This window comes from Diaporthe batatas (genome assembly GCF_019321695.1).
Source record: "Diaporthe batatas strain CRI 302-4 chromosome Unknown Contig00011, whole genome shotgun sequence".
In the NCBI taxonomy this organism is placed as follows: domain Eukaryota; kingdom Fungi; phylum Ascomycota; class Sordariomycetes; order Diaporthales; family Diaporthaceae; genus Diaporthe; species Diaporthe batatas.
In genome coordinates, this window is record NW_025408558.1 from 1431211 (window position 1) to 1457097 (window position 25887).

General features: G+C 49.9%; 8 protein-coding genes across 8 annotated transcripts; 4 read left to right on the forward strand and 4 right to left on the reverse strand.

The window, feature by feature from the left end:
- The first annotated feature begins 1213 nt into the window (after positions 1-1213).
- KVR01_009634 (uncharacterized protein) lies at positions 1214-2515 on the forward strand. Its single transcript, XM_044783943.1, has 2 exons — positions 1214-1669; positions 1728-2515. Exons 1-2 carry the CDS (start codon positions 1450-1452, stop codon positions 2252-2254), a joined length of 747 nt encoding a protein of 248 aa, XP_044642136.1. The 5' UTR covers positions 1214-1449; the 3' UTR covers positions 2255-2515.
- Positions 2516-9529: 7014 nt separating this feature from the next.
- On the reverse strand, positions 9530-12127 carry KVR01_009350 (uncharacterized protein). The gene has a single exon (XM_044793365.1). It carries the CDS (start codon positions 11982-11984, stop codon positions 9831-9833), a length of 2154 nt encoding a protein of 717 aa, XP_044641852.1. The 5' UTR covers positions 11985-12127; the 3' UTR covers positions 9530-9830.
- Positions 12128-12610: 483 nt separating this feature from the next.
- On the reverse strand, positions 12611-13577 carry KVR01_009063 (uncharacterized protein). Its single transcript, XM_044787095.1, has one exon. It carries the CDS (start codon positions 13513-13515, stop codon positions 12688-12690), a length of 828 nt encoding a protein of 275 aa, XP_044641565.1. The 5' UTR covers positions 13516-13577; the 3' UTR covers positions 12611-12687.
- Positions 13578-14445: 868 nt separating this feature from the next.
- On the forward strand, positions 14446-15225 carry KVR01_009633 (uncharacterized protein; the record flags this gene model as incomplete). The annotated part of the gene is made up of 1 exon (XM_044785464.1): positions 14446-15225. The coding sequence occupies one exon, from the start codon at positions 14446-14448 to the stop codon at positions 15223-15225; it is 780 nt and encodes a 259-aa protein (XP_044642135.1).
- A 569-nt stretch (positions 15226-15794) lies between these two features.
- Positions 15795-17105, forward strand: KVR01_009511 (uncharacterized protein; the record flags this gene model as incomplete). The annotated part of the gene is made up of 1 exon (XM_044787934.1): positions 15795-17105. The coding sequence occupies exon 1, from the start codon at positions 15921-15923 to the stop codon at positions 17103-17105; it is 1185 nt and encodes a 394-aa protein (XP_044642013.1). The 5' UTR covers positions 15795-15920.
- Positions 17106-17561: 456 nt separating this feature from the next.
- Positions 17562-19175, reverse strand: KVR01_009196 (uncharacterized protein). The gene is made up of 2 exons (XM_044789585.1): positions 18692-19175; positions 17562-18615 (listed from the first exon to the last, which is right to left on the reverse strand). The coding sequence occupies exons 1-2, from the start codon at positions 18968-18970 to the stop codon at positions 17692-17694; spliced, it is 1203 nt and encodes a 400-aa protein (XP_044641698.1). The 5' UTR covers positions 18971-19175; the 3' UTR covers positions 17562-17691.
- A 1748-nt stretch (positions 19176-20923) lies between these two features.
- On the forward strand, positions 20924-22994 carry KVR01_009308 (uncharacterized protein). The gene is made up of 4 exons (XM_044781522.1): positions 20924-21205; positions 21278-21974; positions 22041-22233; positions 22319-22994. The coding sequence occupies exons 1-4, from the start codon at positions 21012-21014 to the stop codon at positions 22795-22797; spliced, it is 1563 nt and encodes a 520-aa protein (XP_044641810.1). The 5' UTR covers positions 20924-21011; the 3' UTR covers positions 22798-22994.
- Positions 22995-23104: 110 nt separating this feature from the next.
- On the reverse strand, positions 23105-24094 carry KVR01_009613 (uncharacterized protein; the record flags this gene model as incomplete). Its single annotated transcript, XM_044781727.1, has 1 exon — positions 23105-24094. One exon carries the CDS (start codon positions 24092-24094, stop codon positions 23105-23107), a length of 990 nt encoding a protein of 329 aa, XP_044642115.1.
- Positions 24095-25887: the final 1793 nt, after the last annotated feature.

A 25887-nucleotide genomic window follows, 5' to 3' on the forward strand; every position in this document is an offset into this window, starting at 1 on the left:
GAAAGCAAAAGAGAACAAGGGAAACCCGGGGGGGGTGGGGTGTGGGTGGGCGGGACTTGTTCGAGATCAGGCTGTGCGGCTGAGTACAGCATCGTGAGACCCGAAAATATATCATCCGCGGCTGGAGAGACCTCGAGTTCTCACTTCTTTGAGTTCTTATATGAAAAGTTATTATCACCGTATCGGAGCCGCCGTAGCGAGCTAGGAAGACAACCCTTGGGAAGCAGCGGGTAGTGCGGTGCTACGTGGCGTGGCCGAAACAAAGTCCATTTTGGCTCGTCATCCGCAATCTTTTAGAATTGCTGCTTCAAAGACTCAATGGACTCATTTTCCGGGCTTATTCCAGAGACGTTGACTGTAAGTCTCGCCCGAGAGAACATCCTGAAGTACAGAGAGAGCTAGTTGATTGCAAGTGCGCTGGTGTGCTCGGTTCGGGGGGGGGGGGGGGGGTGGAGGTGCCGGCAGAGGAGAGGGCGTATCAGCGTATGTTCATTACGGCGGGGAGCACGCATGAATATTGCTTCTCATGTTGCACAAGTGCCAGCCTGCAGACGAGCGGCCGAAGTCCGGCCGCAGCATTCGTACGACATCCGACCATTTGCAGATTTAAGCACCTCCCCACGGGGCGAAGTCATCCAACGTTGCACATTTACCCCGCTAAGCTGCATTTAATCTTATACATATGAATTATCATAGTCTTTAATCTTATGAATCGAATTAGATACTACTCTAAATTATTAAGAAAAGTATATACTTAATATATATTTTATAGGTGTTTTTCTATATAAATATTTAAATTGAATTATATTTTTTCTATATATTATTTTATTTAAATTTTAAAGTAAATAAAAGTATTAATATATAAATTATTTAAAGTAATAAAAGTTATATAATATAATAATATAATATATTATATTATTTTAATTATTTATAAGTAACTTTTAATAATAATAAAAATATATAAATTTATATTATAAGAATTATAATAATTAATTAAGTTAAATATATTAATAAATTATTTGAACTAATAATTAATTAATATAAAACCCTTATATAATAAACTATATTAAAGTCATTTATTATATTATTAAAGTTTTAAATAATAATAGGTATCTCCTAGTCGGTAGGCACCGTTACTGAGAGGCACCTGTAGACACCCCCCCGAGGTCCTTCTCCTCATCGCTTACAGTAACGACACAGCCATACCGGACTGAATTGCCAAACCGGTGAACTTATGCATAAGTTAAAGTCTCGTCATTACCTATATCACATCTGCGCTCACTAAAGACCATCTGCAGAAGAGTTCAGCCTCAGCCTGCCGAAAGTCTGTACCACTTGGCTCATATGCATGAGAGCCAAGGTTTTGCATGTGTTACCAATCTTGTAGGATGTTGACATCATCTGCCTTGCGATTTCACTTTCAGTCGATGACGACAGGTGGTGGAAGGAATGTGCAGTATTCACCCATCAGGTGCGAAGAACTTGCCAACTTTTCAGGTGCCACCTGGACAGCTTTCAGTGCTATCCCTATATAATGACAGGCTTCTGTCCAGACACGTCGGCCGGAATTCTCAACCAAACACTCCAAACTTCCTCAAAGTTTATGCAATAATTCCCCAAACCATGCCTTTCCAGTTTCAATGTATCATCCAGCGCAAGAATGCAGAAGGTAATCGCAGTTCCACACATCGCCTTCGATTGTCTGCCACTCGAACTAACCATGAAAGCAACTGAAGATCCTGGCAGAACGGTGAATGTCACCGAGAATGAAGTGAACATCACCGAGAACAATAAAACAATATTCATCAATTACTTCAAGGCGTGGGTGACCAGCGCATACGTGGTCCCAGGCGTTGTGAGTATTCATCGCTCCAAAGACGATGGGGAAACAGGCAGCCGGATCCCCGCCGATGAACCAATCGAGGAACTTGAATTCTCGATTACGGAAAATGAGGTCCTGTACGTTCTCTACGACGAGGACACACGCGGTCCCAGGGGTTTTGGTCCGGGCAAGCGTACCGGCTCCTCTAATGCATGTGACGATGCAAAGGCGTTCGGAGAGGGAGGGACGGGCACCGGGGGCCGATTGGATAGCAAGGGAAAGTCTACGGGGGGTCATGGAATAGGCGGTGCTCTCTACAGCCAGACCGGAAGTGGTAAAGAGGGCATAGGCTCTGGTGGCACGGTGGCTAGCAAGGACGGGAAGGTTGGGTCTGGAAGCGGTGGCAAAGTCGATCTAAGGCCCGCATCCTGACTGAAGGCTACCTAGGTAACAATGCACGTCCAAGTTCGTTGGCTTCACTCATAGGCATCGCGAAACTCTTCGAGCCCCTTTGTGATAGTCACAAAGATGCATGATTATTGGGTTTCTCTACACCTGACTAGGACTTCTTCTATGGAAAATGTAAATATATTGAAGCATATCCTGCTTTCCCCGTCACTGGATATCTCTTTCATTCGTAACTATAATGTAGTGGCAAGCACCCGAGTTTCTTAGCAGCCACCACAGTTCTAGAAGTCACATCACATTCACTATAGTTTATATAGTAGCATAACCGCATTTTCTTTCAACAGTACGCAACGTCAACGGAGCCGTGTCCAGCTTGACAAGCTTGTGCTCAAAGACATACCTTTCACAAGTTTACCCGATGAGCAGTAGTCCTACAGAAGGTTAATCTGATGAAATAGGGCAATAGGGCTGCACAGTTGGTGCACTCAACACATACCTAGGTACTTTGCCTCCACATCAACCACGCTATGACAGTTTGTGTTCGGTGCAATTGAAAGAAAGAGGAAACTTGAAGTCAGGAAGAGAGCGGTCAAAACTTGACTGTTTCTACAAGGCAGCAATCCATACGTACATCCGCTCATGCCATACTCAAGCGTCTGAGCTACTGCGTGGTCACTGATCATACTGGGAGTTGATTCCGATGCTCGCTTGTATGCGGGCTGGCAATGCCCTGCACTACCTGCCAGGTCTGTGTGGTCAGTGGTCATCCTGCAGGCTTGAGCTTGGCTGCCTCTTCGAGTCCGTTATATCCACACCCCTTCCAAGATCCCAAGCCTGAGTTACAAGAAGCAAGTCTCTTTGCTGAGGGGTCCTAGGTAGTGGTCTTGTGGCTTTGGGAGAGCAAATTGAGCAGCTTCCAGAGCCTTACAAGGGAACAATCCTTAGATGGAGCTACGTCTGTCAGAAAAGTTAAATTTGATGGATCAAGTTCTTCACAGATGTCATTTCTCTACGTGACTCTTTGAACCTAGTTCAATACCAAGCTCGGCACGTCGTGCTGTCTTCTATTTGATAAGCCAGAAATTCGGGACCACCCGGACTTCATTCCCTGCCACTGACAATGCCGTTTACGAGAGACATGGGTTGGAGAAGTCATGTCCCAAGCAGGCTACGTCCAAGCCAAAGCCAGAACCTCGTCTCAAGTCCTCACGATGTCACGGATGCAGAATTGATAGCCTCTGTGCTGGCTTTAGCCACACTGTATTTTTCCTTTACACTATATAACTATCTTTTTATGTAACTACTTATTTCTTCCCTCTAAAGCTTATATATAAAACCTTTAATAACTCTATATATATTTTTATATTCCTTCTATAAAGAAACTTTAAATTCTCTTTTTATTTTATTATACTTTTTTATATTATTAAAAAGTTAATAATTACTAATAATAAAAATATAAATTTAAAGGAAAATAAGCTTATTATACTTTTTTTATCTTTTTATTAATTATTTTTAAAACTTTCTTTAAAAGTTTAAATATTTTATTATAAAACCTTAAAAATAATATATTATAAATTAATCTTTGTTATTTTAATTTTTTTAAAGTTAATAATTATATATTTAAATAAAAGTTATAATCTTAAATTTTATAAACTTATTTAATTAAAATTTTATTAGTATATACATATTTAAAAGAATAATCTTTTAATTAAGATTCTCTTTTTATTTTAGTTTTATAATAATTATTTTTAAAGATTTAATCTTACTATATAATTTCCTTATAATATTAATACTATTATTAAAATAATACCTTTTAGTTTTATTATTATATTATAAAACCAAGATTATTAATACCTATTATATACTTTCTAAGTACTAAGTTTTAAGTACTTACTGTTATATAAAGGCGCTATATATGTCCTTCAATGTATACGGAATAGAAGCGAAACCACATAGCCTCTGCGCTCTCACAGCCTGCAAGCAGTCCCAGCCTGGGCAGGCGAAACCACTTTCAAACCCAGAATCGTACAGTTGGAATCATTCTAAGTGTGCTTTTTTTGGCGTGTTAATCGTCATTGTGATCCCTTCAATATGCATCTACCGATGCACTCACGCCCACCGCCGTTATCAGACTCAGGATCGTCTCGCTCAGCGTCGCTGAGGACACAGGATTTTCTCATCTATCCACAAATCTATACCAAGCACGAGAGAAGGCGGCAATGGGGGTCAAGGTACGGCTGGGCAGCCAGGTGGGGAAGGACAAGATTTTGTCGGGGCCGATTTTTTGAACCGCAGAAAACATAGGGAGGGCGACAACTTTGCTGCAAGTGGGTCAAGATCCAGCAATTCAGAAAATAGTCATATCCAAGGCACTTTTCACAGACACATCGCAGGACCAGGCACAGGTGGTGATGCAATGGGTGGTTGTGGTGGTGCTGGAGGCGATGGTGGCAGAGGCGGCCAAGGAGGTCGCGGAGGCCAAGGAGGGGATGCCACTGCTCATGCTGAAGCATATGCATCGGTGTACGCCTTGATGATGTGTTGTGTCCAGAGAAATGAAAGAAAAGGCCGGCGGGGACCGCGACATCGACCACAGCCCGGGTGGCCTGGATCTCATGGGCCTCCTGGGGCTGATGGCAAAGACGGGATGCCTGGGCCGTAAGGAGAAATGGGATACCCAGGACGATTACAAGCCGAAGAGGGGCGGAGACCCATTATAAACAGAATTGTGAATAAAGGTGGCGTTGGAGTTGGGGGAAAGGCTAATGGCGGAAAAGGAGGCCTGGGAGGACATGGAGGGGCGGGCGGTTCGGGGGGGGGGGGAGGGAGGAAGGGGTGGGAAGGGTGATGCCAGTGCATCCGCTGCCACACATATATACCCTCAAGTGTTGTGTTGTGTCTATGTGAGGTCTTACCCAGAACATCACGGTAGGGGAAGGGGATAAACAATGAATGTAGTAAAAACGAGCCGCACCCAAGTGTCGGCTACTAGGCTATAGAAGCTAATGTAGACAATATGCGCGCGGCTTCGTGTTAGAGCCCCAGCTCTAGATGGCCAGCGTCTTAGGTTGCTAGCGCGCGAACGGTCCAGGCTTGATGGTTTATGGCTGGGCTGACGGACTTTCAGCAGGATTGATGATGGGTGCACGGGCTCGAATCAGGTCTTCCCCCGTTCTGGAGATGATGAATGCACCCTGTGCCCCCGTGTGGTGGTGTGTTGTGACATGCAGCCTGTTGTTACCAAGCCGGCACGGCTATCCGACTTGGAGTCTGGTGTTTTGCGGACCAGATAAGTAGGTATTACGTCGATAGGTCGGTATTGTCAAGTAGCAATGCCGACGACCCATTGCCCAAGATGCCGTATTATCCATCCATCCATCCACGGTGGCGTGTTCATGTTGCCGACAACACGAAGAAAAACATCCCCCATTGCCGTCAATTTACCCCAGGACAGCCTTGAATGCCATTTCGCCAAGCAAAATTCCTCTAGAGGGTGTCCCAGGCCGCCGGACCGGCCAGGCCGAGTCCCCAACCCGGGCCCACCCCACACACAACCACGGCACTGGAACAAGCAGTTGGTGGCTATAATCAGGGCCTCAAACTCCAGTGATTACTTAAATCAGTAGCACGGCGGGTGCCGAATAGGCGGGTGCCGAGTAGGCGGGCTTCCTGGGCAGATAGACCCGTCCGTCTGACCCCCGGGCTGGTCTCGGCCAATCCACGTTCGGTCGGGGCCAGGCCTCGGCGTGCCCTGGGCAAAGTCGCCGCCGCATGACGGATGCCGGGGCCGCATGACGTAGGGCTCTACACATTCCAGGGTCGTGGTGCGCGGCGGCTGAGGCTGGGGTAAGGCTATGTCATGTCAGTATGTTGGTGAGCTTTGTGTGAGGTGAGGATCGTTTATATAAGTCGGTGTGAATTCCATCTGTTTTCGCTAATACACATCAAATAAACTCAACTTCTATCTGACATCTTCATCTCTCTCTTGTGAAGAAACGGGAAATTTAAACCAGAATAAAAGATACCCTGCCACAAAAACTTCACAAAACAAATTGGAAAACCACCCAATCTCTACAACCACACACGACAAATCACACCAAGTGAGTCCCGGAGCACTCTAGGGCTGCAGAGGTGAACCCGTCCTGTCACGAGTCCATCATCGACCGACCCACTAACGAATAGGCCAGAAACTCCTTACATATACACATCATCCCATACACAAACGGGACAAACAAAGAGTTACTAGTACCAATATACCTCCAAAAAAATGTGTTTTGGATTGGGAGGCTCCCGCCGCCGCCAGGCTCACTACGGCCCAACACACGGCTCGCGCCCAGTGATTGTCGAGAAGAGACACTATTACGGAGGTGGAGGAGGAGGACATGGAGGAGGACACTGTGGGCCGCCCCGGGGTTATGGTTACGGACGTCCGATGATGGGCGGTGGTGGTGGTGGGTTCGGCATGGGACGGAGGAGGAGGTACTAGCGTATTATTTTGTTGGGGGGCTCGTTCATGATGCTATTTATGGGGGACATTTGAGCGGGAGAGTCTTGCTTTTGAACAAACTTTTTTTGAAGCACATTGTCTTATCTTGCCTAGATATATCGCATTACACTGGCATCTATTCAATATTAGTATATTGAACTGTCTCAACTACAATCTAACACCTGATTTACAGTAATACTTTTCTCTGAGACACTCACCTGATTTACTACTCTTGTCTTTCAAATATAAAGATCATTCAGGCATAATGTCCACCATACGGTGACAGCTAAAGTCACCCATTACCTGCTCTACTAACGCTCTTCTCAGGTACCTAGCACAGACATGTTAACTCCACATATATCACAACACAACTGCACTTAATGGGAGGTATTTATTGAAATATCCAAAAAGTATCCGAAATGAGATTCAGATGGTCCTTCTTTCCTTTTTTTTTAAAAAAAAAGGAGGGAGGGAGAAGGCTGGCAGGATTAAGCGATTCACAAGGCAGACTCGGCCAGGTGATGCAGGCTCCCAGCACTGCTATGGATCATATGCAGTACCATGCTCATCAATGTGATCGGACAGAATTTCTCAGGCATGTAGTAACACCTAATAGTGCTGCTCATGAATGATGAGCCCTGGAAATTCACTGGGTGCTAGCACGTCACACAAGCCTGTCTGGGCTTATAATCAAACAAGGGTAACCCGGTCACTCAAAATCGTCGAATCAGACCACGTGGGCATATGATGGCTACCATTGCTTTTGACAATGACTCCGTGGGAAAGGTGACAACTTCAGTGTGGAATGACCCAGTAACCGTTGCCCTCCATTCATGCCTGCTTGATCTGTGACTGGTCACTTCCAGTTGTCAACTCTCACACACACACACAACTATGTATGTCAGCGTCCAAGTTGGTAAGGCTTTGTTCATAGTGCTTTATTAGGCTTGAACATCAAGGTCTACACCTGACTAGGTGCTTTATTACCTAAAACATAAGCCTCCAACCAAGCAACCTACACACCACCAACTTAAACTAATCCATACGTACATGAGGAAAGCCAACTGTCAGTCTGCGTCTTCTTTATTACAGCCCAGTTTGATTGCAGTATCATGGGACCACAACCCGTGCCTGTGCAATGTCAATAAATCAGGGTGAAGAAAGCCAACTGTCACGAGCAGTCTAGGTCTTCTTTATTACAGCCCAGTTTTATTGCAGTGTCATAGGACTAAAATCCTTTCCTGTGTAATGTTGAGAATCACAGTGCCCTCCGGAATCCTATAAAAGGGATTGGTCCCTCCACCCGTATACCTCTTCTTCCACAGTCTCAGAAAGACAATTCCAACTGTTAGCACGAGGAGAAGTTACAATTCAACCACATCAGATTCAAAACACCAAGGCTACAACTGAGCAACAAACGACAATTCCTTTCACCAGATCCCTCCACAGCTAGCTATCAGAATCTCGGTTGCACTAGAAGCCAATCAAATTCAACATAGCCACCTAGGTAAACTTGCATCCTATAATGTCACATCTGGAAGATTTACTGACATTAAAATAACAGCTCAGGTGCTTGCTCTCACATCATAAGCCTAGCAACCAGCCCCAAAGGCAACATGGGTTACAGGGCAGAGCGTCCGGGAGAGATGTGCTATAACAGGGGCCGAGACTTCGATTGTGATATAAAGGGCAAAATGATTTGCTGTGGCAGCTACGCTAAGCCGAGCACGATCTATTTTGTCCCTGGCTGAGATCTATCTGAGTGTCTGGAGGGACCTCCACCGCAGTACCTTCGTGCCGTTGTCAATGGATGGCATTCTGCCTGAGGCCTGAGGGTGTCAAGGATTCAGGAGAGGTATGTTATGGCCGCATCGGACTGGGGGCTGAGGTGGGTGACTGGGCACACGGCCTCCTGTGGCTTCTACAGCCTTAAGCTCGTCTAGACTTGGAACAATCGTAGGAAGGTAGGTTCCTTTCTTCTTTCCTTCTCTTTTTTTTGGGGGGGCAGACTAGCTAGCTATTCTTTTGGAATCCTATAATTTTTGGTAAGACTTAAGAGCTTTGCCTTGTCTATGTCCTTCCTGTGATAAGTTGAGGGTGTGGGGGGATTGTATAGAATCTGAAGGCATGTAGATCTAATAACTATCTTACTAAGGTGAGTAAAGGTAGTTACTTAGCTTTATATAAGCTTTAAAGTATAATTATAAATATTAATCTATAATTATTATTTAAATATTAATATAATTAATTATATTTTATATAAAAGTAAAATATAATATATATTAAATAATATTTAAAATAGTTTTATATTAATAATAATAATATAATATTAAAATATTATAAAAAGTATATTAAATAATAATTTTAGAAAACTTTTATTAATTAATACGCCCCGCTAGATTACCGCTATAGTAAAAGGGAGAGAGACTTATTAGTTACTTAAAGGGCTCTTTTATAAGCTTAAATAGGTGGATTAAACTTAATTAAGCACTATCACACTTAGCTTCAAGGCCTAGAGTGCAACATTAGTAATTCTATTACTTTATTATTTTAGAAATATATATTTATTATTATTAAAATAATATCTTTTAAAGTTTATTATTAAATTTAATAATAAAAAATATTAAAGTTTATAATAAAGATTTATTTATTTAAAATATATAATTTTATATATAATAATATAAATATAATAATAGAGTTATAATCTTATATTATAAAAGGTATAGAGGTTATTTTAACTAATTAGTTAAGTAGATTATATAAACCTATTAGTTAGTTCTATATACGATTAGCCTAAAGCCCTGACATTCTTCCTCTTTGTGATGGTGCGGGTTTATGTGCTGCTGGGAATAACCACTTGGATGAATTGGTTATTATGGTCTTTTAGCCGAGGAGTCTATTACGACTAGCTGTTTGTAGGTAGCCGTCTCACTGCTTCCTCTTCTAAGACGACTGGTCTAATGCCACCGGGGTCTGCATATAACTACATGGCGCGAGAACGGCCCACCCTCTTGTATATCTAACTACCTAGGTACCTAGGCAGTGGCGCTCTTTTTATCCAGCACAGACAAATCAACTTTACATATATACATAACGGGCATGCCCCGGGGCCGTCTAGGTAAAATCATAGACCAAAAGGCTCTCCCTCCCACCCCTCGCCTCCTTAAGCACAATGACCATCTCATCGTCGAACCCGACCCAGTTCCTCCTCTCCTCCCCCCAGTCATCACTGCCGTTCACGACCTCACCCCCAGCACCCTCCGCGTCGTGTCCATCCCCCACGTCACCGCCACCAGGGGGAGCCCCGACCACAGCAGGGGCGGCAGCGGCGCGGACCTCGACGCTCCTGCTCCGCACCCCGCTGGGCCGGCCCTCGAGCTCCCAGACGCGCATCTCGTCCCCGCGGCTGCTGACGCTGACGGCCTTGCCGCGGGCGGTGATCTCGGCGTCGGATATGCCCGAGGTGTGGCCCCAGAGCCGAATACCGGGGGAGACGGACAGGGCGGCGGCGGTGGAGGTGCAGAGGTGCAGGATCAGGGTGTTGTCGGGGAGGGTGGCGAGGAGGTAGGGGTGGCTGTAGCAGAGGGTCGTGGGGCCCTGGGTCTGCTGTTGCTGGGGGAGGCGCTGGCGGTCGCTTTGTGGTGATGATGGTGGGGTGTTCCGGGTCGGGCTGGGGGAGGATGGGTGGTTGTTCTGTTGTCGAGATGGTGGCCCTTGTGGGTGTGGAGGGTCCAACGGTGCTGCTCCCACGCCGTGCCCGAGCGTGGTGATGGTGGTCGGGGAGGTGTAGGCGAGCCGTGTGGTGATGGCCGGGGCGCTCTTCAATGCCTCGTCCGGGGTGATGTGGAGGTCCTGGATGCCGATGGACCACCCATGCCGGGTGAAGAAGGTGTATGCTATCGAGGCGACAGTCGCGCCGGCCGTCTTCCGTATTGACAGCGCGAGGGGCGGGCTGGAGCTGTACGACTTGAGCGACGTCATGAGGTAAGGGGCAGGGAGTGCAGTCTGGTCGGTGGTGGCCGCGTCATCATCGTCCGCGTAATCCTTCAGGGCGCTCTTGAGCTTAGACGAGAGCCCCCGCGCGGGCGACGTGTCTCGCGTGTCGCTCCTGATGTCCCCTCCGTCGGTGGTTTCGAGCGGCACATCAAAGGTGTAGAGGGATATCAGCACGGCGCGCGTGGCTGTCAGCAGGTAAGGGTGCGAGTAGGCCATGCCGATCAGCTCGCCGTTGCTGGACTTCTCGTGGCGATACCGCCGGGATATGGTCTTGGCCTGGGTGCTCAGGGCCCAGACCCCGAAGCTGCCGTCCACGAAGCCGACCGAGACGTCCAGTGTGCCCTGGTCCAGGCTGCGGTCGTCAATGGCGATGCAACTCGGCTGGGCGACTTCGGCTTCCGCGCCGTCGTCTCCAAGGCTGGCTTGCGCGATCACCTCCCTGGTCTTGAGATCCCACGCCCGCAGCCCGGATGTCCTGTCCACAGTGACAGCGAGCCCCTCGACGACCTTGACCAGCATCTTGCTCCTGTCGGGTCCATCCATGACGTCGGTAGGACCTTCGCCCGCTAATGAGTCGCCTCCATCCTCAGGCCCCGGGCCAAGCCTCAGTTCCTCAACGGCGCACTTGCCCCTAGCCCAGTTGTGTCGTATCTTGAACTGCCTCTTCCAGTTGACCCTGTCGCTCTTCCCACCCAGGCCCTCAGCCTCCTCAGTAAGGCGTATCTTCCACCCATCAGTGGCCCCCGCGGCATCCCTCACCAGCCCGCCGGAGCGCCCGCTCGCCCACAGGTTCCTCCTGCCCTTGTAGTGCAGCTTGTGGTCCTTTAGCCTCTCGGCCAGCCTGCCCTCGCGGAAGCCAGGGATGCGCATGGCGCGCGGCAGCACGAAGCGGGCGTAGTACAGTGCCTTCCACAGCTGGTTGTCGTGGGCGAGGCGGCGGAAGCGGGCGCTCACGGGGGCGACGGCGAGGAGGTGCGGCAGGGACAGGTGGCTGAGGATGCGGATCAGGATCTCCGAGGGCAGCTGGGAGAGCCGGTCTGCCCGCTGCTTCCTCGACGCTGCTGGCGTAACTATAACTGCATGGTCGCTGGACGACTGGGCGGTGCGTTGTCGTTTTAGGGGGCGAGATTGTGGTTGTGGTTGTGGTTGTGGGTGCGAGTCTGGTAATGCGGATGCGACGGGATCGCAGTCGTCGTAGTCGTCATCGTCATCTGCGCGTGGGCGTTTGGGATGCATCCTTGCGCGTCTCCCTTGTTGTTCGTTCTTGTCCATTTGCGTGCATGTAATGCCCTGCGCTCAGCAACCTCGTGGCCTCCGTTCCCTGGCCTGCTCGATCCCAGGTCGAGGACACGATTCGATGCAGCGCACTATGCTTTGTTGTGGTCGCCGACAAAGGGTTGGTCAATGAGATCGAGGGGGGCAGGCTTGCACGGAGATAAGGAAATAATTCATCTAAGGTGGGAAGTATCCAGGTACCTAGGTACCTAAGTACTTGGTAGGCAGGATGGTGTGCGACGGCCTCCAATTTGCCCACCAGTGTGCCGGGAGCACGCCAGGCTGCCAGGCTGCAGGGTTTGAGCCACCACAGCCACCATGCGGCTGCTGATACAGAGCCTAGACTGACCAGTTGACGGCCTGTCGCAGCACTGTAATCTTCTGATCTGAAGCATCTCGTCCACTGCCGGCTTATGCCTGTCCCATAACGCACGGACTTTGTCTATTTCATCCACACCTACAGCTCAAGTGCTTGCCGTGTCACTTGAACGATATGATTGGTACCTTACGTATGATAACATTAAGAAATAATTACGGAACAATGACAGAGGTAGAGTATAGTAGGCTAGCTTTTGAAGGAATAGTAGTTGTTTATGCGTATGCCCGCCGGCAAACGAGTGTGTGATTCAAGTTCCTAATTGTTTATGCCCCTTGTATGGGGTCGAACTGTACACACCTAACCACTACTACACGCACAAATCTATGCAGCCACATCTGCCAGGAACTGCTCAAGGATGGGAAGAAACTCCTCCGGCTTCTCCCACATCGGGCCGTGCTCGGCACCAACAATCTCAACGACCTTGCCGCTCCAAAGGTTGCCATACTTGAGGCCCTTGATCTTGCTGTTGTCGAGATGCGGCTCATCAGTGCCAATGACAACAGCAGTCGGCACCTTGGTCTCAGCAATCAGCTTCTGCTGGTTCGAGCAGTCCCCATACCCAAGGTTCTGGAACAGGACCCTGCGTGCCTTGCCGTCCGTCCGGATGGCCGCGTCCGCCATCCACTGCTCAAACGGCCCGCCCGTGCCAATCTTGGCGTATGTGGTCAGGTCCTCCACCGTGAGATCCTGGCGCATGTTCCACTTGGTGCGGTCGTCGTCAAGGGGCTTGTCCCACAGCTCTACCAGCAGCGAGCCGATCATCATCAGCCCCTTGGTCCCCGGGAACAGGGGCAGCATCTCGGTCCCGATGTGTCCCCCCAGCGACCAGCCGACCACAACAACCTCCTTGATCCCAAGCTTCTCCAGGACCTCGATTGCCGCCTTCGCGTAGGAAGGCATCGTGTACGTGCGCTCAGGGTCGGCGGCATCAGCGGACTCGCCGTGGCCGGGGAGGTCGAGCGACAGCACGCGGCGCGTGGATGTGATTTTGCTGCACTGGAGCACATGGCGGAAGATTTCAGCGCTCGACGAGTTGCCATGGATACAGAGGACCGGAGGCAGGCTGCCAGAGCCTTCTGAGCGAACAGCCAGTCGGCCATAGCTTGTGTCGACAAAGATGGGCTCTGGGAGTCTGGTCTTGATGGCCATGATGAGTGTTAAGTGAGATGAAGAAGGAAGTTAGAGAGCTTTTATTGTACGTTGTGTTGTGCCGGATTGCGAGAACTTCAGGACAGGAGGCAAAGTCGCAATTGTGGTTATAGGCTTTCCACCTGATTTTATGTGATGAGGAAAGGCATCATCTATATATATTGAATGAGTCTGGCGGAGTTCGGTATCACTGCGTCTAAGTTTCCGGTATCGTTCAAATTGTTCCACTCATTTGATGATTGTTCATCCTGTCATCGGACACCGGAGTGTTCAAAAACCTCTCATTCATGCCATCCTCAAGCTGCATCGGTCGGATATCGAAGCGATTAAAGAGGAATTTGGGAGGGGTATCTCTCATCTGCCGTAGGGACAGCACATGAAATTCGTAGGATCCGTCTGCATTCGTTGGCCACTTGGCGAGTCGTATCGTGTAAATTTTCATGCTTCTATGGTTCCAAAAGTTGCTTTGTATAACCGATCTTAACTAATGTGTACCGTTTTGCATCGATGTCAGTTTGGAGCTCTGTACCCGCAACGGGTACGAGCCTCCGGTTAAGTCGAACCAACATACTGCACACACCATTTTCATCTCATCCGAGGTTTTAGGGACCGTATGGTTCGGTTCCGTGCGGGTTATGGAGGTGAACTCTCTCTGAATTCCAGGCGGCAATTGCCATCTGCTCCGCTCGCCGAGCATATGCCGGATGTTACATTTCTCCGAGTTTGTCTTCAGTCCGATACTACGGGACAACTCACCGTCCGGGTGTGCGCATGATGCACACCGCTCAAAAGCGATCTATTGGAGTTGATGTGTTTAAGTGTTTTAGCACCTTCCTGTCCTTCTCCAAGCTCTACCCACTGGATAGAATAGAGGCTCACACTGCGACTCAAGTACATATCACCATCTAACACATAGACAACAGCAAACCAATGGCCACCTACGCAGTTTTCGGTGCCACTGGCAATTGCGGCAGCTCACTCATCGAAGTCCTGCTCCCAATCAAAGACGTAACCATCCACGCCTACTGCCGAAATGAAGCCAAGCTAAGGGACATGTTCCCCGAAGCCATCGAGACTGGCCGGGTCAAGGTCTTCGAAGGCCAGATTGACAACGTGGAGGTTTTCAAGCAGTGTGTCCGCGGCTGCCGCGCTGCCATGCTCGCAGTCACCATGAACGACAACATCCCGCGCGTCCGAGTGGCGCAGGACACCGCCCGCACGCTGCTGGCGGCGCTGAGGCAGATCCGCGCCGAGGACCCCACCGCCAGGATGCCAAAGCTCGCCGTCCTGTCGTCCTCCAGTCTCGAACCTTGGATGTGTGGCAATCTGCCCGGGCCTATGCACTGGATCGTGACGCATGCCAACTCCAACGTCTATGCCGACCTCCGCGTCCAGGAGGACATGCTCCGCGCCGAGGAGTCCTGGCTGACCAGCATCTTCGTGAAGCCGGGTGGTCTGGTCAAGGACAAACAGCGCGGCCACAAGCTGAACCTTAAGGAGCAGGAGACTTTTGTCTCCTACCTCGACTTGGCGGCTGCCATGATTGAGGCAGCGGACGATCCTGAAGGCCGATACGACATGCGGGACGTGAGCGTCAACAATGTGGGAGGTAGTGCAAGATTCCCGAAGAAACTTCCCCTGCAAGCCCTTTTCGGGATCTTGAGACATTTCTTCCCCTTCTTACACCCATTTCTTCCAATGTTGGGTTGAAGAAATGATGAAAGTATAGGTCGTCCTAAGACATGGGATAAGGATGAGACTGGTCTCTACTAAAATAGAGATTGTTTTTTTTTTTTGGAAGGGGGGGGGGGGGGAACGCATTGGAACAGTGGCCAGAATAACGAAGGGCTTCACTTGTGTAATATCCATAACAGCTCTCTCTGTTTATCTTGATATCCACTTATTCTCGGTGATGGGAATATCACGAGTACTGTGCGAATATCCATTCTCTTTAATTTTGGCCCTCCCCCAAATGCCCATAATGTTCGTCTAGATGTGCACTTATAGCGTAATAGGTACGCAATTTGCTGACGACGTGCATGTTCAACATTTATCTAGAGAACATATGACTGTGCCACATATTCACCTCTGATGGACCGAATCATATCATTTTTCAAAATTCTGTAGTCATTCGTCTCACTAAATAGTGGAGCCTTCAAGACAATTCTGCTTGGCGCCCGCTCTGCTTGGTTCAAATCCCATCTAGGAGCCATTGAAGGATGTTATCCTAGCTACCTAGGTACGAGTCGCCTTCAGCCGCATGTGAGGCAGGCAGACCTGACAGAGCAGGCAACATGTCGCCAAGTCACGATCCACTAATACTGGTTCGCCAAGACGATTCCTTCCTTCCTTTCACTCCTCGCTGAGAAGCATTGAGTATATATTGAAGCCGTTTGCGCATTTGAATGATCAGATCCCAACTTCAACGAGATCTCCAAGCTGATCTCGGCCTTGACTTCATCACCATGCGTCTCGCTTTTTTTCCACTCTGCGCCTCTGTGGCAGTATGTTTCTCCATGCCGGACCTCAAAGGCCCTCTCAAGGTCGGCGTGACCTCCTTCGAGCTCACTGATTTCAGTCGCTCTGACCCACTTGCCCCGGATGTTCGACCTCGCAAGCTTCCCATCTCGGTCTGGTACCCCGTCTCCAACGACGCACCCGAGAACTACGAGCTGTCGCCCATGTTCACACCCGCATTCCAAGCATATATCGACCCCATCTACCTCGTCCCCGACGGCACCTCCGGCACTATCATCTCCGGCGCATACCGCGACGCCCCGCTATCTTCCGCAAACTCCAACGGCCGCGTGCTCTTCTTCTCCCCTGGCTACGCGCTGCACACCGTCGAATTCAGCACCTCGCTGTCCAACCTCGCCTCACACGGCTACATCGTCGTTGGCACCGCGCACCCCTTCGACGCCAACTTCATCGACTACGAGGACGGGACGTCGGTCACCAACGAGGGCGAGAACGCCACCCCTGCCGACTGGGGCGACTCCGAGTACGTGGCGCTGCGGGCCGCTGACATGGCGTTCATAGCGGCCCAGCTGACGACGAACGCCACGGCCGCGAGCCTCATCCCCGGCGTGGAGGGGCCGCTCCCCAGGGACCAGGTTGGCATCTTCGGGCATAGCTACGGCGGGTCGGCGGCGGCGCAGAGCATCGTCGAGGACCAGGGGCTGTTCAGGTGCGGGCTGAACCAGGATGGTGGGATCTACGCGCCGGCGAACGAGACCGGGGTGGGCGTGCCGTTCCTGAACGTGGCGAGGAATCTTACGGTCGATTACACGTGGGAGCCGTTTGGGGAGCTCTCTACGGGGTGGTATGAGACGGTTGGGATATTTGGCACGCTGCATATGGCGTTTTTGGACTTTTTGTACATCCAGCAGGTGTGGTATGAGCAGGGCTTGGTGAGTGATGATTACATCACTTGGGCTGGAACTGTTGAAGGGTCGAGGATGCTGGATATTTTGGACGTTGTTATGACAGACTTCTTTGATGGGTGCTTTGGTGGAGAGGGATATGGTGTGTTGGAGGGACCTCATGATGTTTGGCCTGAGATCAGGTTTGATGGGGTTGTGGAGGGCTGAAGAATGCCAGTGACTGTCTAGCTTTTCTCTGATGGGAAATCCTCGCGTCATAGCCCCAGAAAATCGAATTTTGCTCGCTATTGGTCTGCCTAGGGTGAATATCCTCGTCAAGGTCGGCACGGTGAGCCAGATAGTAAAGAGCGCCGTGGGTCTCGACAATATCTCCAAAGGTCAAATTGACCATTATTGAGCCATCATCCCACCAAATGAAATGAAAAAGCTCATAGCTGACTTCTTCATCATCTCAAATCAATGTCCCAGCGCATCAACAGAAGACTCGCGTTTGCGTGACACGAAATCCCCGCGCCAACATCCACTCCGATTTGGCAGTCACTAGTGGGCATTTCCGAGAATGAGGTCAGAGAAAATGGACGCTGGCCTCGACAAATTCAGGGACAGCGTCGACAAAGCAAACTAGGTGGTTAGACATCTCCCAATCTCTTTCAGAATCGCGGCCGCTGCTCCCAAGATCGTGGGCTCTTGATTCTTCTATGAATACTATATTCACATGTCTATATTGGAGTGACCATGTCTTCCGAATGAGGATCCCCAATCTTCTCCCATAAGCTATTGAAACTGGCCCTCCTCATATGCTACCCTGGGAATTCCTTGTTGACGGCCGCGACTGGTGCTCGCCCACCTCTTGTTGAACATGGCTGGCATGTTCTATCAACTCGCAAATACTCTCTCTTTGTCCATCATTGTGATTCATGCTTTCTGACGCCTCGTGAATACATAGCGATCTTTCTCCGGTGTCGAGAGACGAAGAGCCAGGTTGACCTGCTTTGAAGTTCGTGAATTGGATGTTGGGTACTGCTGGATTTGGAGAGCCCTTGTGCTGTGAGCTCCTGCTGGAGCTGAGCTTAGAGAGGTCGTTTTTAACGGTTATGATTGTCAATCCATTGCTCCTGGCCGCCGGGTCCATCTCGTAAGATGTGTCTATTTTCAGCCCCATTGTGTTGCCAAGCATGCTTTCGAAAAGTCCTTTCATACCGGGGATACAGGCCGTGATAACCGAAAGATGTAACGATATTTCAAGCCAAACCATGTGGTCTAGCGACCTCCAGGTAAAGTCGGTTCCTTCGCCGTTATACAAGCTTGATGACCTCATCATCGCGGGTATCATGAAAGCCGCACAGAGCATCCGGGAGGAAAATAGCAAGACGACGAGGGTCTTTCTTTTCAGCTCCGTCTGGATATTCCAGACCATGGCAACGGAAAGGAAGCAGATGGCGGCATCTGTGAGAAAGCTCGAAGTCAGACTGTATATGTGGATTGGATAGATCGCTCGACAGGTTTGCCCATTCGTGGCGAGCCATGGGGTTGGAAGCGGGCATTGCAACGCTACGGCTGCAAAATTGGAGATGAAGCATGCGATCACAAGCGCAATGAGAGCCGATGTTGCAGTGCTCACACGGCCGTACGAGTTGATAGATCTGACCAAAAGGCACAGAGAGACCTTGGTACAGACGAAGACAGTGATGCCGAGTAGCGATGATGCATATTGTAACTGGCGATGAAGTTGGTCAGCACAGCCAGAACCTCTTGAGTCGTAAAGTGCACAACGCCACTTGAATCAGAATTACCTTCCGGATCTTGTCCAAATTCCCAACATCAATATCGGCCTCGTGTTTCCCCAGACCCAAATGAGCAATGCGGACAGCTATGACAGACTGGACGACAACTAAAAGTGTGCCGACCAAGAGGGCGTAGTCGAAGTGCCGTAAAGATAGGAAGCTAGACTGGTAAAGCAGCTTTGCAGTGACAGTTAACAGACATGTAATGCAGCAGACAATCGTGACGACTGGAAGGACTCCACTGAGGTCGGTCGAGTCCAACTCAAAAAAGGGCTCAGCTTTCCTCATGGCAGGCTTCGTGGATTACATGTGCACCCGGATCGCTCAGTCGACGTGAACACGAGGTGTTGTGCTGAGGATGACTGGAGCTTCTTCTGTCCGAATCAGAAGCGGAGGGAATGATGTTAAAGCATTGCAAACTCTGATCGAATGCGTGATCCTTCCAACAGAACCAACCGTCCAACGTTTCGGAGAATAGAAAAGTCGATCGAGCACGCTACCTTGGCGTGTGTAAAGGAAACCCGGGGCCTCAAACCCGTCACATCGAGGAGAACCCTACCCAAGTATTATTAAACCAAAACTTCGTTCCAAATGCCGAGCCCAGGGTGCTCGTAGAGGATCCAGTGATGCAGGCTCGGCAGTACACGCTGCACCCGCTACAAGCCCTTTTACAAGGCCCCAGAAGCTGCAGGTGAGCATGCATGCATGTGATGTCCGCCTACCAGTGCTGTACTCTACAGCGAAATCATGCACTTTATTTGACATGTCACGTAAAGTTTGGTGGCACGCATACCAAATACACATGTGAGACAAGTCCCATCCACTGCCTCAGGCCAACGCAGTTGGAAGGAGTCCAGGCAGGCAGAGGGAAGCTTTCCGATGCAACAGCATTTACCTAAGTAGATATCTAAATTGCAGAAGAGACCAAGGAATCAACATTCCCAACCGTTGCTGTGGGTCATGGGTGTTTGGCAAACGGCACAGCAACGCCGAAAAAAGCCGCAGAGGAGTAATACACTGCAACGCATCCATAGCCAGTCAACCTCAAAACCATGGAAGGAACCGCAAAATCCTGAGACGGAAATCATTTTCCAAGAAATTCCCACGGAGATGAAAGCCCTAAATCTGAACAGGGAAGGTGACGACTTGGACCTCGGTTGTCTATCGTCTGCTAACTACTGCGTCCCTGGGCAGCCTGGGGCGGTTGGTTCAAGTTGATGGCTGATGATACCTTGCAACAACCAACAGCAGGGCAAGCGCCCCCGTGCTACATTTTCACCACTTTATGAGGCCTCTTCCTGCCCTGGTTCGGTCAATTTTTCCTGCGCCGAGGGCTACCTGGGCCTTGTGCGTTTCAGAGCCAGTTGGATTAGCTCGATCCTGGCTCTTCACCTGCAGGCCTGTTGGTGCAGGGTACACTGGTAGCGGTGTAAGGCGCCTTGTACTAGTCTTGCGGACCGTATTTCGCGCGCAAGTATCCTGGTAACCGGTGTGAAGATATGCTCCACTATTATCCCGAATCTCGGTACGCCAGCTCTTGGGCGGGGTGACGTGACGTTGGCTAATAATACGCTGGTCGTCTTGTCGGTCCTTTCCTTATTACCTGCCTAGTAGGTAAAGTTCCTTCGGTTCTGTCTGGGACTGCCTCGTGTGTGAAAATTTTGTTGAAGAATCGCTGCAAGCAACAAGATCTTTGTGCGAAAAATAATGTCAACTGTCCTATTCCACCCCGAGATGCCATTTGTCTCACAAGACCACATTTCATTATATACATATTGTACAAACAGGTATAAATCGAGATCTAACTAGGACATGAACCCTTGCCACAGAAAATCAACGATGTAGGTATGCATGCAATAATAGTGGCAAATTCGAAGAACCAGATAAGGTAGCAGCCACGCAGTTAGCTGCAGCTAGGTAGGCTTGGAGATCAGGAGATGAACACCCGGCACTGAGAGCCATATGCGCCAAGAGGGGATCCATAACCGAACGTGGTTAGGCATATGTACCTAGGTAGGTAATTTGACTGCTCAGAACCAACAGGCTGAAACCGTGAGCCACCCAGTGTCACCCTGACAAGACATATCAGATTTTGCAACCCCATTGGTGTGAAATTGTTGAATATGGCCAACATTGTATGCTGGGAAAAATGCATCAAGCGGGCTCGGCCGGGTATGCATGTTCAGATACCCGCAGGCGGCCCATTGCAGCCCGGATCCTACAAATGCATCGGTTCGGCTGATGAGCGGGCAGCCAGACCCTACTTTGCCGGCATTCAGCTTACGTCCGTTTTTGTTCTCCTGTTCGACGTCAGACAGCTTCTCTCACGATGGCCGACCGCGACTATGAGTTGAGCGTGTCCAAGCTCGACATCACAGAGCCTAACGTGCGGGAAAGGCAGGATACGACGCCTGAAAATGCCTCTATCTTAGAGAAACAGACAAGGACGCGAAGACTGTTCTCTTCGGCCCAGCTCTTTTGCTTCTCCCTGATATACCTTGTAACATGGATGGGGATGGGAAAGTAAGTGCACGTTAATGCTGGTACCGTCGCACACCGCATGGCACGCCGACACTGACTTGATCCGATCTGCAGTAACATGTACTATGCCATGCTCAACGGAGGGCCGGCGGCATATGTATTCAACTACATCATCTGTATCCTGGGTGCTCTCTCACAGGCTGCTTGCTTCGCCGAACTCTCGTCCATCATACCGATCGCCGGAGCCCAGTACTACTGGACCTTCCATTTCGCCCCGCCGAGGACGAAGAGGTTCTTGACTTGGATCCAAGGATGGTCTACCTGGCTCGGATATATCTCGATTCTGGCCTCGTCCGTCAACGTCGGCGCGGTTACCGTCGAGGCGACAGTGCAGCTTAACAGCCCAGATTATGTAAATGGAGGATGGCACACGACGCTCCTGGTCCTCGCGCTATTGACCTTTTACCTGGTCGTCAACCTCTGGTTCTTCCGCATCGTTCCATGGTTTGAGCTGGCATGTGGCCTTGCGAACATCATATTCTTCTTGATCACCATCATCGCCCTCTGGGTGCTGTCCCCGCGCAACCCTTCCGACTTTTTGCTCACAAAATCCAGTCTCGGCGGTTGGGATAATGACTTCCTGTCATGGAACATCGGGCTGCTGACTCAAGTCTGGCAATTTGTCGGCCTCGAGAGTGTTATCCACATGGGCGAGGAAACCAAGAACGCCAGGCGCTCTGCCCCCATCTCTATGTTTTGGTCCATGGTTGTCAGTGGCGTGATGGGATTCATTGCAGTTATCACTTATACGGTCAGTTCTTTCGTTCGAAGAATCATTGGAGAATCTTGAACGCTGATGGGTGTTGTCGAACTGCAGATCTGTATGCCAAACATTGACGACATGATGGCGTCTTCGAATCCATTTCTATATCTGTTGCTGGCATCGACCGGGTCACGGGCGCTGACCACGTTTCTGGGTGCTGGGCTCATACTGCTCAACATGGGTTGCAACATGTCGGTATTTTCTTCCGCCTCGCGGCTGACATGGGCCTGGGCAAGGGACGGAGGCTGTAAGTATTTTCTCGTGCTGGAACCGCTACCTAGGTATCGTCGACACGACATTGAATGTATGCTGACTCTTACATTCACCTCAAGTGCCAATGTACTTCAGCTTGGTCGATGGCAAATACCGCGTGCCAATACGATCCGTCTTGCTCACCTGGATTCTCTGCGCCCTCCTGGCCCTGCTCAACATTGGTAGCGGCACCTACATCGCTCTTGGAGCCATCACTTCACTCTCGTCGCTCGCCTCCTACTTCAGCTACACCATCATCCTGTGTGTCACTTTGCACACTCGGCTTACCACCGGACTGCAGACAAGTGAGTGGAGTATGGGCCGTCTCGGCTTGTACGTCAACGCGTTTGCCCTCATCTACACGGTCTACGCCATGATCTGGCTTCCGTTCCCCACGAGTCTTCCGGTTGATGCATCGAACATGAACTATTGCGGGCCCGTATTCGGTGCTGTTATGATTGGGGCACTTGGCGCATGGTTTGTATGGGGGAGCAGGCACTGGCCCGGACCCAACAAGGATATCGTGGAGATTGTTCTCCGCCTGGCTTCTTCGGCATAGGCTGCAAGATAGTACCTAAGTATCCAATGCATTGACCACGAGCAACTGTGCCACTTTCCTTGAACAGTTACACGTTGTGGTCACGGAACTGTTCAACATCGACGTCCAGTCAGTCCAGCGGTCCCGAACATGATTCTCGCCAGTTATGAGAACGGCGTTGGCCACGCCAGATATGTCATTCTCAAAGCTCAATCTCGACAAACGTATCTTGCCTTTCGAAATATGAAGAGACAACTGTAGGTGTGCAAAATAAACCTTTCAAAAATGTAATTGCTATTGTTCAAATGTTTCCATCAAGTCTAAGACATTATTGCCACAAGTTCGCGACAAAGAGACTAATTACGGAAGACTGCGTGCCGACGCTTGCGGGCGTGTAGGGCCCATCCCACGAAAGCCCGTACAGATCCATTAAGCTGCGGTCCGAAGACCAAGCAGACTTGGCGTTGTCCGAGAGGTACTCATCATACGGCCGACCCTGTACCTGTGCATTCAGCTCCGCGAGATTGCGAGTGAATATGCCCTTGAACGCCTGCTGGTTGTTGTCGCAGCCACCCGTGGTCTCACATGGTTCTTTCAAGATACCTCCGGGGGACAGGACCGAGCTAGAGATGGTGGCATCCGCGATGCTGCCTGCGGCATCCAGGTAGTGCTCCTCGCCGGTGGCAATGTAGAGCTCCGAAAGGGCGCCAAGTATCACGCCCTGGTTGTACGTCCAGGTTGTGTCGCCGTTGTTCACGCATGTGCCGTTGGACCGTTCTGCCAGGCCGTCATTGATGAGATGCGCTGGGTTGATCATCCCCGAGTGGTTGAACCAATTCCATCCCTCGACAGCTCGGTCCAGGTACTTCGTGTCTCCAGGAATGCGGTTGTGCAGGGACGCGGCCAGCTTGATGTACAGCTCGTTGCTGATTGCATTCTTGTAGCTCAGATCTGGGATGGCCCAAATCACCCCTCCGCCGCAGGTGCTGGCGTTCCAGTAGCTGTAGATGTACGCCTCGTCGGTCTCTGCGTATTCGAGGTATGTCCTGTTCCCGGTGATGTCGAACAGACGCACCATGGCCAACGCCCACCACCCAGTGTCGTCGGTCGAGTCCGCACGGAAATAGCCGCCGCCCTCCGGCCACCAGGGCAAAGGTCCGGATTGTTCCTGGACCGTATGCTCCATCTTCGAGAGGTACTGTGTATCCTTTGTTACGAAAGTGTAGTCGCACACTGCTTGCAGTGCGTTGCCGCTTAGCCACCACGCTGTTGTCGAATTCCAACGGCCATCTGTTTCGTTGTACCATGCCGTGTTCATGGCATCTATTGCCGCGGACGTGAGCTCGGGAGTGACACCTGTCCAGGTATTATTTGAGTCTGTAGCTGAAGTATCATTCGAACTTCTTGGATATATCATTTCCTTTGGCTGTGCGAAGCCAGCCACTGCCAGCATGAACAACAAGTTGAGTACCATCGTGTTGGCCACAGTGATCCACCGCCGGTATAAACAATTTTCAAAGCGATTTGATTGTGGATGGAATAAAAATCTGATAATTTAAAAGCCGTGTTTGGCAGTGTGAAGAGCTATATAGAGAGCCTGCGGCCGCATGTCCGGAGGGCAAGGCACATGCACGCCGGGTATCGTGATCAACATTGTCCGCAGTCCGGGTCCATATGACGCTAAGCTCGACTGCTGCATGATGACCGCTGGGTCTCAAGCCAACTATTTTCAAAAGAAAACACGTCCGTTCGCAAATCCTGACAGCCTCCCTGCAGTGCAATCCCACTGGTAAATCGGTCTCTCGGCCCCTGTATCGGACATGCTGCCCTGCAGGAACGAAAAGTCAGCGATGGGAAGCCCATTGGCTGAGGATGAAATGAGTATGATAATTCGACGGCATATGGACCTGCACTTGCGGGACAGCGGTGGCAGGTGGGTGGTACCGCAGTCCGGGTCGGAATGGATATGCCCGCTTCGTGCGTCAATCATCAAGAGAACGGGCCATAGGAGGTACGGCATGCTACGATTCCCTGCAATTGTACACGTGTATAGCTCGAGCTTGCATTTTGGAGGATATTACTGCTCAGAATGATTTGGCTGTGCAGACCTTCAAGGATTTTGAAGTTACACCGTTTGAAATGTACATTTAGTAGCTACTTTTGAGGAAGAATACAAAATCGAGCTGGGCCAATCATAGTCCTTTAGGCAGGCATACTTTTGGAGCACGTTGTACCATCAGCCGCCACTGGAAGGTTGTCTCGGCGATCTTTCATGCGTGTCATACCACCCTGCCCGGCCATCCTGTTCTGGCCTGCCTGCCCGGTGCGGTCCTACGGACAGGGCACGAGAGCAGAGACAGGCACAAGCCAATGTCAGCAGTGAGTTGCTCAACCTCCACGGTATGCACTTTGGAACTTATGCCTTTGTCCTATGCAGTGCAAGGTCCGTAATGTCTTTGTATTACATTCCAGCCTGCAGAAAATGACTAGTGAATCAAGCGGCCTGTTAATCCTGAATTTCTAAATGTGTACCTAAGTAACCATTCACCGCTTCTTATAGTTTGAGAAATCAATGTGTTCACTACCAGTTGAGCATTTAGCTGGCTGTGCTGATCCACATTCTTTAACATGCGGATAGCAATATTGTTCACAAATTACTCTATGACAGGTCCTGACCTGCTCGTTCAGGCCTGAGAATTTGTGGAACGCTATTGATGGGCGGCGGGTGACGCCTTTATTCCGAAACGAGCCTCGTCTTGCTTTTTTTGTGTGTGTGGTTTCGCTTCTATTCCGTATACGTCCGAGGACATACATGGCGCCTTCATACGGTGGTAAGCACTCAAGACCCAGCGCTTGGAAAGAACACGATGCCGATAACAATAGTTATAATACGATAGGTGCTTGTTCTCAATAATATTTTAATATCAATGTGGATTCTCATTCTTCTCTTACAAGATCAACACCAGCTAGAGGAAATTCAAATGAAACCAAGGAGTCTTACTCTGCAGAAATAAGCCCCTGAGAGTCTAGTTGTTCAATGTTCCTTAATAGGATTGTATATTGGTCGATATTTGTGCAGTTCAACCTCCCAGACCGCAAAGCCACAGTGGG